A 12886-nucleotide genomic window follows, 5' to 3' on the forward strand; every position below is an offset into this window, starting at 1 on the left:
TGAATATACAATCCTGCCTTTGACTAAACACTCCTGCCTGTGAATACCCTCTCCTGCCTGTGAATACCCTCTCCTACCTGTGACTAAACACTACTGCTTGTGAATACACTCTCCTGCCTGTGAATATACAATCCTGCCTGTGACTAAACACTCCTGCCTGTGAATATACAATCCTGCCTGTGAATATACACTCCTGCCTTTGACTAAACACTCCTGCCTGTGAATATACAATCCTGCCTGTGAAGATACACTCCTGCCTTTGACTAAACACTCCTGCCTGTGAAAACCCTCTCCTGCCTGTGACTAAACACTCCTGCCTGTGAATATACACTCCTGCCTTAGACTAAACACTCCTGCCTGTGAATACACAGTCCTGTCAGTGCCCAGTCCCTGGCATGACATCATCAGCCTTTGATAATCATCTACCATGTGTTGGGGTGTTTCCTTCACTGGTTTGATTGTTTAAGGTTTTTTTTTAACACTAAGAACATATAATCATCTTGTTCTTTGACTGTGATTACCCCCTAAGAGCACTTGCGAGTATGATGGTGTGTGTAAGATTTTAAGATATATAAAAACATGCTGCAAGCTCTAAACATTCTGTTCATGTGCGAGTGTACTGACCCCCCGTGTCTCCTTCTGCGTAGCTGCAAATTTAACACATTTGCAGATCAGTGTCCAGTTCCTGTCACAGTATGCGGTTGCAAATCTTTACCACTGAAATGTGAAACGCTGCAGTAGTTTGGCTCCAGATGATATTGAGCCTTCATTTCATTACACAAATGTGATGATTTTCTACAAACAGTTGTGTGTTTGCCGCAGGGCATCAACTGGGGTAGAACCAGCAGTGGACCTTCATTACAGGTAAAGTTACAAAGCGGTCAATAAACAACAGAATAAAATTACTCTGATTAAACCTTTTACTGTGTTTACAGGATGACGCCACTGAAATAGCGGAGATCATGTTTAGTGCACATATACAGTATCGACTGGCGACGTTCGGAGGGGCAACATACGACTCACCACCACTGATATTTATCTCCAGCTCCTGCTATGTACACACCACATGGTGCATGGGAGATACAGAAATACTAGCAACTCATATTGCTCCAACAGAAACAGCTGAGGTGTGCTTACTGAAAGCTGACTGCAGAGAAAGTACTAGTGGGTGCAGAATACCTTTTGGGGGATGGGGTGGGGGTAGCTTTATTAACCCATTTCTACACTGAGGCTGGAAGTTACCTTATGGCAACTAGTAATGTTTTTACACACTACATACATGTGTGAGCTGAATATAAGTGTTCCTAATGAATGCCAAGGTGCTTAATTCACCAGCTCCAGCACATATACACAACACTGATACAAAAATACTAAAACAAGAGAAACACAAACACTTGTTGTTTTTTACATGCTGAGAATGAAAGTTTTATTGGTCATATTAATAATAAACTCAAAGGAACTCAATGCAAATGATGGAAACAACCATAAAACAGATCATCCTTTACGTTGTTTGAAGAGTTTACTTAAGTGGTTTTCCAGATATAACCATGTGCAGTTCTGAGATGCGGATGGGCACTTAATGTAAAAAAAAAGAATGTGACTGAATTGCTTGAAAAACACATAAGTCAATAAGTAAATCTGCTAAATGTAGAAGAAAAGAAAAGAAAAAAATGAGACTGCTGTTCAGAAAACTGTAAATGTACAATATTTATTCTGAACAGCAGTGTCACTTGTCGGATATCAGGCACAAAGCTTTGCTTAAATACATGCTACAGTTGCTAAATTTCTTCTAGACCCATACATTTAGCATTTAAGACTAACTTGTCTTATTATCTGCATGCTGTACCCAAAAAATCTGAGCAGATATATGTTCAAATACATCCAAACTGTTAGATCTCTCCATCCCAGTTGGCATTCCATTGACGTAGCCATTGTTGACCTGTTTTAAGTCAGGTGAGCTGTTTCTGAAGGAAAACAAAAACCGGTACATAGTAGTTGTTCAAAGGACATATTAATCATGAGGATGAGAAAAAAATTGTAATTTTGTTTATTACTTAGACAATTTTTCTGACATTGTAATGAATGCTTTAAGGCTGTGTGTATTTTATGTTTAGTAAAGATTTTTCAGTGAGCTGAAGTTGTAACGTGCAGACAAATGAAACGGTGGGTTCTCATGTCATGCTGCCAAGATGGATGACAGCACATGTCAGGATGAGTGGGGGGATTAGAGAGGACAGGCAAACAGGCAGTAACTTCTTGCCCTCCCCTGCCAGTATATATTCACAGACCCATTCTGTTTATGTGCTGATGATTCTTTCAGTCTCTTTAAATGAGAACAGGATTTATATTTATTTAGACTTATTAAGACTCGCCTAATTTATTTGCATTTTGTTTCCAAACAGCTAGCTTTTCTTGTGAAATTGGAACATTGTCTTTATCAATAATGTACTTCTCCAGGATTTTTTGAATGCCTTGCAGAGTATTTATTTTTTAATATTTTTTGCACTTCGGCTGCTTTCTTCACTCATGTTCATTCCAGATGTTCTACTATGACAGCATATTGTAAGAAAATAAGAAAGAAAAAGGAAACTTTCACAAATAAAATGTCAGAACAGAAACAAATATCTACAGCTGATATTTGAAAGAACATGGCTTTAAAGAACATGGCTTAAAGACAAATACCTGCCTAAATAAAGACAAAAATAATCTGTCCATTTTCTGCTGGTAAGCTATAGTTGGATCTCTGAGGCAACAGGTACTGGAAGGAAACCCTCTGCAGCAACACTGTCCAGCTCCTCCTGGGGTATTTTGAGACATTCCCAGGCTAGAGAGATTATTTAATTTCCCCAGAGAGTTCTCGGTCTGGTCTAGGGTTACCTCCCAGTGGGACGTGGCGAAGGCCATTGCCTGAAGATGCCAACAGAACCACATAGTTTGGAGAAAGCAGAAACAAGACCCATAGGTTCCCACACCAGAAACCTTATTTTCTAGACTGTGCCATAAGATTTTGTCCAAGAACACCAAAAACAGACTCCGTGACCAGGGACAGCCCTGGCAGAGTCCAACCTGCACTGGGACTGAGCTCATCTTTGTGCTGAAAATGTGGCCACAGCTCTTGCTATTGCTATATAAAAATTGCAGAGCCCTCAAAAGCAACTCTGTCACCCCATACTCCCTCAAGGCAATCACCAGTGATCTATATCTGCAATAGAGGTCCTGAACATGGTCCATTTAGATTCCATTTCCTCGACCACCCTGGTGACATGCAAAATCCTCTCCTGGAAGTGTGTTGAAAATCTCAGAGAGCCAGTTCACCCTCATTATTGGCGTTTACCAGCTCTGTCCATCAGCTTCCACTCCCTACTGGTAAAAACTGCACAGCCCATGGTGGCCTGGTACTAATTACATTTACAGATCACCCTACGCTCAATCATGGTGTTTGTTTTGGACAGCCCATGTCTTGCACAGAAGTCTTACAACATTGTTCAGATGAAAAAAACAACAACTATTCCTTCCAATCACTCCCCTCTTGGTGACACCATCATTGCCCACATGTTCATCAAAGTCCCCCAGGAGAATCATGGGATTCCAGAGGGCACCCCTTCCAGGAATCAATCCAGAGACTCCAAGAATGTTGGGTAGTCTGAACTGCTGTTTAGTGCATCATCAGAAACAGCCAGAACCTTCTCTCCTGTAGCTTGAAGCCCCAGAGAGACAACCCTCTCATCTACTAGTGAGAACTCCAACACTGAAGTGCTCTGTCTAAGTTTTTCCACACACCCCAGATACTCTCTCCTTGGATAATTCTGGAGTAGGAGAGAGTCCACTCCCTCTCCAGGAGTCAGGTTCCAGAGACCAGGATGTGTATAGTTACAGACATAAAACTAGTTTATGTTCCCCAGAAATTGGCACAAACTGGGCCCTGCTCTCACCTGCTACCTGGGTCACACAGACTTCACACAACCTTGAAGGCTCTCCTTGAGGGTGATTGGCCTACATGGGGGTACCTTCCTGTTATTTTGTTTGGGCTTTGGCCAATGCACTCACCAGTGTGCTTCTTCCCAGTCAGGTTCTGGGGTTTATCCTAGTTTCCCTTTTCTGGGTCAAGACTACAAGAAATTCGGACTCCTTGGAAGCTAAATTTATTTAAAAAAAATTTATCAAGTATTTTGTACAACACTGTGAAATTTTTCATAGTCATAAGTAGTGAATGTTCATAGGATATATTATATATGGTAAACTAATTTTAGGACCACCTGTTTATGTCACCTTGCAAACCTGCTTGAATATAATGAAGGCATTTTAAATTAAGTCCTGTGGTTTTGTGTTTGACATAATCATGCAAAATGTATGCCGGTGCTGTGGGATGTACTCATGTCGCTCAAAGAGGAAGTTCTATATTTTATAGCCTAATAAAATCTTCATTCTAAAGTCTCATTGTATAACTGTTTTTCCCCATTTAATGACATACTACTCTAGGTTTAGATAAATGTCATGTATTGAATACATATTGCTGCCAGAAACATAACTGTGATTCCAAACGGGACTTGTGTCTTAGCGTAGAGCAGGTCACAACATGACAGGTGCTGTATCATTTTACCATTAGCCTGCAGAGGCTAAGTGTGAGCGGCCAAGGAATCCAACATGCTGACAAACAGCATGTGAGTCAGTGTGTTGTGTAATGCACAAGCACGTTTGGCACCTGTTGATTTATGAGAACCCCTTTGGAAACAGCATCCAAGGAGTCATAAGAATTTTAACAAGGTTGATAAACATATTAATACATACTTCATATTTTTTAGAGGTGCAATTAAATGAAATAATATCCAGTTCAGCAGTAAATTTTAGCACAGTAAATTTTGAATGTGTTTAGACATCTTGTTCCCAGAAGAGTGATATTTCTGTTCATACAGAATAAAAGTTCCTGAGATTTATACATTAGAATTCAAACAAGTTCTCACTTTTTATTAAGAAAAACAGAATGACTCTTACTGTCAATGCTTGTAAAATGAATTAAAATAAATTGTGCTGACAAACATCGAATGATCAAAAGTGTTATTCTTACAACCCAAAGTAGCAGCACATGGACAGTTTGATAAAACCATGACTAATCAATAGGACTGAAGAGATTTGTCAAATAACTCTTAGTTTGTCTCAGGAACAGTTGAGGCAAAACTCATGAACATTTCTTTTTAAATGATTTTTTAAAACACTTTCTGCTGCTTCAGGTATCAAATATTAGTTTGTATGTAGTAGCAATACTTAGTACACAGATAATGCAAAATGTGTATCTGATGTCCCTGATGGGGACATATCACGACATATATTTGTTTGTGCCTGGTACTAACTGTGCACGTTCTTGGTACTTGGTAATTACTGAGTATGTATATACCAGTACCAGTATGTGTTATGTACTTGGTATATACAGGCAAGAACCCTGTGAGCTCCATGCAAGTACAATGTAAATACACTGTGGGTTCCATGTAAGCTCTAGGTACATATTCAGTACATCCCAATTAAGTATCTTGTAAGTAGCAGGCAATTACTCTATAAGTGCTATTGGTACATGCCCTGTAAACATCCCTTACATAGCACATTATCTTGTAAATACCAGGGAAAAACCCTGTAAGTACTAGTCTAGTATCATGTAATTACCCACCTGTTAAGGCTTTTTCTTTTGTGTGTGTGTGTTTAACAAAACAAGGGATGATTACACAATTTTTCTTTCTGCTTCACAGTTTTGCTTTCTGTTCGAAAATAACAATAGGGTAGATTCCCACAGTTGATAGGACAATAAAGGCATCATGTGAGCACCATAAATGTTTCCTTTGACAGATGTGCACCGAAACAACCAAGTCCCTCATACCAAAACTTGACGCATAAGGAGCTTTTCGCTGTCCTGAGGTCCAGAATGTTTTTTATGGTTTCTTTAACACACACATGCACATGACACACACGACACATGACCCCCATCACCATGAAAGTCAGGCCCTAACAATTTGTTGACCTAACTGCCCTGAGCATACAGTCGTTGAGTAAAGTGTTGCAGCACATAGAATAAATGGGACCAGAACCGGCCTTTAATGAGGCTCACGCACTTTTCTCACTGTGTTCTAGCACATGCTGTGCAAGCTTGGTGGCACACAGAAACGATTTGTCACACTCCACGCAGACAAAGATCCTCCCAGCGCAGGTTTGCTCCTGGTGCAGCGTCAGCTTTGCCAGGTGGCTGAAGTTCTTGCTGCAGCCCGTGCAGCTGTGGGGTTTCTGATTGTTGTGGATGAACTGGTGCCGAACCAGACGGGAGGCCATGGCGAACGCCATGCCACACTCCGAACACTTATGAGGCCGCACTCCGCTGTGAATGGCCTCGTGCTCTGTCAGGTTGGAGGATTTCGTGAAGCACTTGGAGCAGACAGAGCAGACGTACGGACGCACTCCCATGTGGATTTTCTGGTGTTCGGCCATGCGACTGGCCAGGGCAAATGCTTTTCCACAGTCAGGGCAAGAGAAAGGTCTTTCTCCCAGGTGCTTCCGCTCGTGGCGCTTCAGGGAAAGGGGCTTGTTGAAGGTCTTCCCACAGTGTGTGCACGGGAAGGGCTTGTTGTTGGTGTGCATGTTCCTCTCATGCTTTCTCAGGTCAGAGGAGCGTATGAAATCCTTTCCACAGGAGTCACAGATGTAGGGCTTCTCACCTGTGTGCGTGCGGATGTGTTTGCGATAATCTGAAGACCAGATGTATGTTTTCACACAGAAGGGACAGTGATATGGTCTCTCACCAGTGTGCAGACGTTTGTGCTGCTGCAGTGTGCCCTGATGAGAATACGCTTTACCACAAATGTCACACACATGTGGCTTGAGTCCGGTGTGAGTCTGCAGGTGACTCTGCAGGTTACAGAGTTTCTTGAAAGCCCAGTGGCAGTGTGTGCATTTGAAGGGACGCTCTTCAGTATCTACCGCAGTCCGTCTTTTCATGGCAAATAAAAGTTGAGGGACTTTGTTATCTTTACATTTTTTTGGACAGTTCTTACTAAGACCTTTCCCATTTCTGATTTTGGTCTTGTTTTCATTTTTATCATTAATTGTTTTCAGATTAAGAGGCTTCTGTTGTTCTTCATTTTGGCTCTGGGTGTGTTTGGTGGATTTTCTTTTCTCCTTCTTCAAAGCCTCTGCCAGCTCATCAATATGGTCACATAATTTATTGGTCTCAGTGTGTTTTGAATGTCTCAACAAGGCTCTGCTGTTGTCTTGATCATTGTTGATTTCGATGTCTACTGCCGCTGAAAGCTGAGAAAACTTCTCCACAAGAGGCCAGTTTGGTGTTTGAGGGTTCAGGTAAAGGACTTCCCTCTCTGCAGGTGAGTCCACGCCTGGCCAAACTCTCACAAACAAAGAGTCAGTCTTTTCCTGACTCATGACGGGTCCATCTGAGGGAGAATCAGTCCCACAAAGTTTTCTTTCACATTTCTCGATTCTTTTTCCAACAACTGTCCCATTCGACATCTGCAGATGAACAAATATTTTTATTTTACACACCTTGCATGAAGACCACAGCAGAGTCAAGGACACATCTATTACTGCACATGCCCTCACAAATTTCATTTAAATGACAACTCAATAACAAAACATTATTAGAAAAATCTTTGAGCGTTGTTTAAAAAAAATTACATTATATAGTTTAAAAGACTGAAAACATCTTGTAGAGCAACTTACACTGTGTTCTCCCTCGAGGCAGGTCAGTCCAACATATGCCACAGAGTTACACTGACCCGGGGTCTTGAATAACTTCAGGAAAGATGTTCAGGGGGTCTTTGTGGGCGGGACTTGGCAGCAGCCATCTCTGGGTCAGCATCTTTCCTGCAAGTCAGCAGCAGCAAGTATATCTACAGAACCAGGCTCACCTTACCTTCCTGTCACTTAGGAGTACCAGCCATTTGTACAGCCTTTAAAGTACATCACACACACACACACACACACACACACACACACGCACACGCGCGCGCAGAGTGTGTTTGCCTTCAGTGTTAAGATTATTATATTATTATTATAAGTTGTTTAAAGTTTCTATGTGCTATTTTAACCACTCATATGTCATGACAGTAGACTCGACTGGAAATAGTGTGCTATGAGTTAGTTTTTGTAATGTTTACATTTAGAAAAATATTTCACCTCTTCAATTCCCTCAAAACATCATTTTTTTTAAATCTACTTAAAAATTTCTTGTTCTACTTTGTCTTCTTAGGCTACTTTTAAGTTATGAATTTGGGTTTTGCTACTTTTAGCTACTATTTAGCCTGTTTTTATTTTTAGGTGCAGTTCAGCTAATTTTAGTTTTATCCACTCTTTTGCTGATTTTAGCGTTTACCTGTTGTTTAGCTCAAATTCACATTTAGCTAATGTTTTGGCAATTTTAGCTCAAGTTTGCTCATTTTAGGTGTCCTTACTGTTTTGTTAATTGTAGATTTACCCACAGTTTAATTTACTTTTGTTCTCTAGATTTTCTAATTTTAGCTTTGTTTTTGGAGCAGCTGGTGGAACCTCCTGCAGGAGGTCCCACTGCTCATATAGCTTTAATGAACAAAACAGGTGCTAATTTAAACTAGTGGCTTTGAGGTAGCGCTTTGAAAAAAATTGTTGTTAAATTAATAAAATAGTTTTAAAAAGTAGAAAAAGAAAACTTTTTCTAGATAAAAAGCTTATAAAAGAATTAATCAAAATTATATTAAATGAAAATGTTAGTACAATACAAAACTATTTTAGCTTCAAATCAATTGGAAAACACACACATGTTCATCCATCGAAGTCACAGTAAAGCAGGGCTATTCAAACGGTGGTCCATGGGCCACTTTGGACCTGCAGGTAACAAGTCTGGCCTGCCAATGAGTTCAATAATAAAAAGAAGAAAGGAAAATCAGAAAACATCTGTGAGAAAGACCTTTAAACAATTTAAAATGACAAGTATTTCAGTCAGAGAGGCAATCCTGTTATCTCCCCATCTAAATTTTCAGCATCTTCATGATTTTACCGAAGAACACTAAGAAGAGACCCCTTCCCATTGAAAGCATTGACTTACACAAGACCAGATCAGACCAGGTCAGGCCTCACCCTGACATTCTTCAGCAAGGATGCTCACTCTTGAATCACACAGTGTTATCCCCCTTATAGTTCCTGGAACAACCTCTGACTCCTGGTGTCAGTTTAAGGCCATTGACAGACTTCAACAGAAATACTGAAGCAAACCTGAACAGGACGTTAACAAGAACAACCCATTTCTACACTCAGAAACATTGCAAACAATCAAAAACATGGTAAACAGTCAAAAACGTCATAAATGGTCAAAAACATAATATATGGTCAGAAACATTGTAAACACTAAGAAAACGTAAACACTCAGGAACTTTGTAAACACTCAGAAATACCATAAACAGTCAGAAACTTCATAAGCAGTAAGAAACATTGTAAACATCCAGAAACATCATAAACACTCAGAAACACAGTAAACACTCAAAAACATCGTCAACGCAGAAACATTATAAACAGTCAGAAACATTATAAACTCTCAGAGACACTGTAAACACTCAGAAACATTGTAAATGTTAGAAACATTGTTAACAGTCAGAAACATTGTAATTACTCAGAAACATCGTAAACACTCAGAAACATCGTCAACACTCAGAAACATCGGCAATACTCAGAAACATTGTCAACAGTCAGAAACATTGTCAACAGCGAGAAACATAGTCAACACTCAAACATTGTCAACACTCAAAAATATCATCAACAGTCAGAAACATCATCAACACTCAGAAACATCGTAAACACTCAGAAAAATTGTAAACACCCAGAAACATAGTCAAAACTCAGAAACATCAATCTCCACTCAGAAACCTTGGAAACTCTCAGAAACATCATAAACACTGAAACATATTGTCTACAATCAGAAACATTGTCAACAGTCAGAAACATTGCACAGATAAGTTCCACAAGGCATCATGCTTTGCAGCTTACACAATTTCTCTGGGACTCTCTCACAGACTTTTTATGAGTTTGAGGGAAAATAAAATAAAGTTCAACAGAGACACACATCTTTGTTTTAATCTGGGGCCTACAAATATCCATGTTTTGGTGTTAATAACATTTAATAGTAATTAAATTAGCAGAAACATGAGTGGAAAGGCTGCACACTTTTTCTCTCCTGCTCAGCGGGGACTTCTAATAAACTGATCATATCAGCCAGATTAAATGGTAATGGTAAATGCACTGTACTTATACAGCATCTTTCTATCTAGTCAAGATACTCAAAGCGCTTTACAATACACAACGTGTGCCCTCATTTACCCATCCACACAGCACTACTAGAGCTCTACAAAGCTAATTTGAATCTGTAGAGACTAATTGCTTTAGATCACATTCATACATTGATGGGACACACATCGGCAGTAATGAGGGGTAGTGTATTGCCCAGGGACACTTCAACTGCTGGTGGAATCGAACTTCCAACACTCCCATTGGAGGATGAGTGCTCTAACTACTCAGCCACTGCTGCCCCTAAACAAACAACAATCAGATTCATTATTGGGGTACTATTGATGAGGACGCACAGCAGCTTTGTAGTTAGTAAACAAATGGTTAACTACAAAGTGGATGGCTTTAGTGAGTTAATTCATTTTAGTAAATGGCACAAGGCAAACGTTCAACATGCAACAAGCTCACTTTCAACCCAGCTGAGTTCTGCTCCGCCTCTTTTGGTTCCGCTCAAAGCTCACACCTGAGCGAGATGTAGACGCTTTACCTGTGATTTATGAAGCGTTAGAGGAAGGACTGGTCTGAGCAGAACTGGTTCTGAATGGACCCACCTGGAACAGCAGCATGTTGGTCAATCAGGGGACATACAAAACAGTCAATATTTGTTTTATTTTGAAAAGCTGTTTTGTTTTTGCTGTACAGCACTTTGGCTGGCCTTGTTGCTGTTTTTAAGTGCTTTATAAATAAAGTGGTATTTGTCAAGTCAGAGGTGGCAGGATAATATTTGTGTTGAATAGGAGGCATAGTGTGTCATTGATATTGTTTCACATTAGAATATATCTACTTTTACTGCAAGGAAAAACATCTTTATTTGAATTACCTACAATTTTGGGTTCTGTTTATATATGATTCAATGCAGCAGAATAAACACATTCCAATGGTAACACATCATTGTAATACTTGGTTTATTTACATAACAACCTTATTTACTGGATGTCCGGCCCCTGAGCTGCTGACTTTCAGTAACTGTGGCCCCCTGAGCAGTTTAGTTGAAAAGCTCTGCTGTAGTTTTAGAAACCTCAATGCTAGATTGGGTTGAAGAGCTGTTTCCATTAATGACCACTAGATGTCGCTGTGTTTCTTTTAGTTCATGAGCCTCTATTACTGCAAGAAAGACAGTGTTACTTAAGACAGAGAAAATGAAAAAAAAAAAAGAAGTTCCTGGTCTAATCTCAAGTGCATCTAATTGTGAAAATGTGTGTTGCATTAAAACTGGATGTGAAAAGTAAAATTTAAAAAGTCCATATATAAATGTATGTGTACACAGGAAACAGTTTGGTTTGAGTCAGGTCCTCTTCTTTGTTGAAACATTTTGTCTTTTATCCAAAAGACTTCTTCAGTCAGAGGAGCTGCAATAAACTCAGTCTCACTATGAGAAAGTGCTGCTTAAGTCTCCACCATGTTAGATTTATCTGCCTGTATTATTGAGCATGTACTCTATCTGGACAGTTTAGGTTTAAATTCAACTTTGACAGTGTAAGGATGGTACCATTTACTGGTTCTGTTTGTGTCTGTGTTTCCCATGTGTGTTCTCTTCAGTTTAATTGGTGTCACCCTTGTCTCGTCACAGCTGTTTGTAATCACGTCTCGTTTTGTCCTGGTATAAAAGCTGTCTGTTCTGTCTTGTTCTTCGTCGCGTCGTATTCGTTTGGGTCTTCTGTGTTCTCCTGAGTCTCCTGAGTTTCCTGAGCTTCCTGAGTCCCGTTTTGAGTATCCCTCCTGAGTCTACTAGTTTAAGTAAGTGTGCTGCCACGTCAGCTTATTGTTTTGTTACTTTTTGTTCATCATTAAAGTATTTGGTTTTGTAATCTGCCGAGTTGAGTCCTGTCTGCACTACTGGGTTCGTTCCTGTCCACCAAACCCTGACAGACAGACTGAAGAGTGGCTGAAAGTGAATATAGGCTGAGAGGAACGATTGCTGAGTGGAAACACTGGATTTAATCACCAGATGGAATGCAGGTGTGAATACAGTAGTGAAAACTACATAATGACACAATCTAATGGTAAAAATACTGAACACAAGCAATTTTAAACAACAATGAAACATTTTATAATTGCACAAAGAATAAAAGACCAACTCTGAACTTAACAGAATGTTGTGAATCATAAATACATGGCCACCTTTAGGCAGTTGAGTAAAACCAAAATAAATCCAGAATCAAATGATTTTCTAATCTCACAAAACTGTATTTTATTCACTATGGAACACTGTAAGATTTTCAAATATATAAAAAAGGTACAATTTTGTGGGAAAAAATTAGGTAAGTAAGTCTTATCAGGTCCTTCAGCTCCTACAGGACCTGAGGAGACCTGCTGGTGTTTTTGAAGGGAAATATGGTCTCATTCTTGTCTGATGTTGAGCAGATAATGGAAAAATGATTCAAATTGTGAGACAAGCACCAAATCTGGCATGATGATTTTCTTTGAGGTATTTGTCAAATCTTCCTGACTGGCCATTTGAAAATCCAAGATAGTGGTCATTTTACAAGATGGCTGCCAAAATTAGCTGATTTCTGATTTCAGTAGTAGTTAACTGATATTGTGCCAGTTTATGTTTTCTTGTACTCTGCAAATAACACAT

At 39.7% G+C, this 12886-nt stretch overlaps 2 protein-coding genes across 2 annotated transcripts in view; one reads left to right on the forward strand and one right to left on the reverse strand.

Moving 5' to 3' along the window:
• LOC119407439 (protein transport protein Sec16B-like) overlaps positions 1 to 415 on the forward strand; it is a 20248-nt gene extending 19833 nt beyond the window's left edge. Inside the window, exon 13 of the mRNA XM_037674263.1 lies at positions 372 to 415. Coding sequence (XP_037530191.1) covers positions 372 to 415 — 44 coding nt within the window. The remainder of the gene's footprint in view (positions 1 to 371) is intronic.
• Positions 416 to 4938: 4523 nt separating this feature from the next.
• LOC119407883 (zinc finger protein 648) lies at positions 4939 to 7771 on the reverse strand. The gene is made up of 2 exons (XM_037674713.1): positions 7714 to 7771; positions 4939 to 7503 (listed from the first exon to the last, which is right to left on the reverse strand). Exon 2 carries the CDS (start codon positions 7501 to 7503, stop codon positions 6091 to 6093), a length of 1413 nt encoding a protein of 470 aa, XP_037530641.1. The 5' UTR covers positions 7714 to 7771; the 3' UTR covers positions 4939 to 6090.
• Positions 7772 to 12886: the final 5115 nt, after the last annotated feature.

The sequence above is a fragment of the Nematolebias whitei genome, chromosome 3 (assembly GCF_014905685.2).
Source record: "Nematolebias whitei isolate Nwh7 chromosome 3, NemWhi1, whole genome shotgun sequence".
Classification (NCBI taxonomy): Eukaryota; Metazoa; Chordata; class Actinopteri; order Cyprinodontiformes; family Rivulidae; genus Nematolebias; species Nematolebias whitei.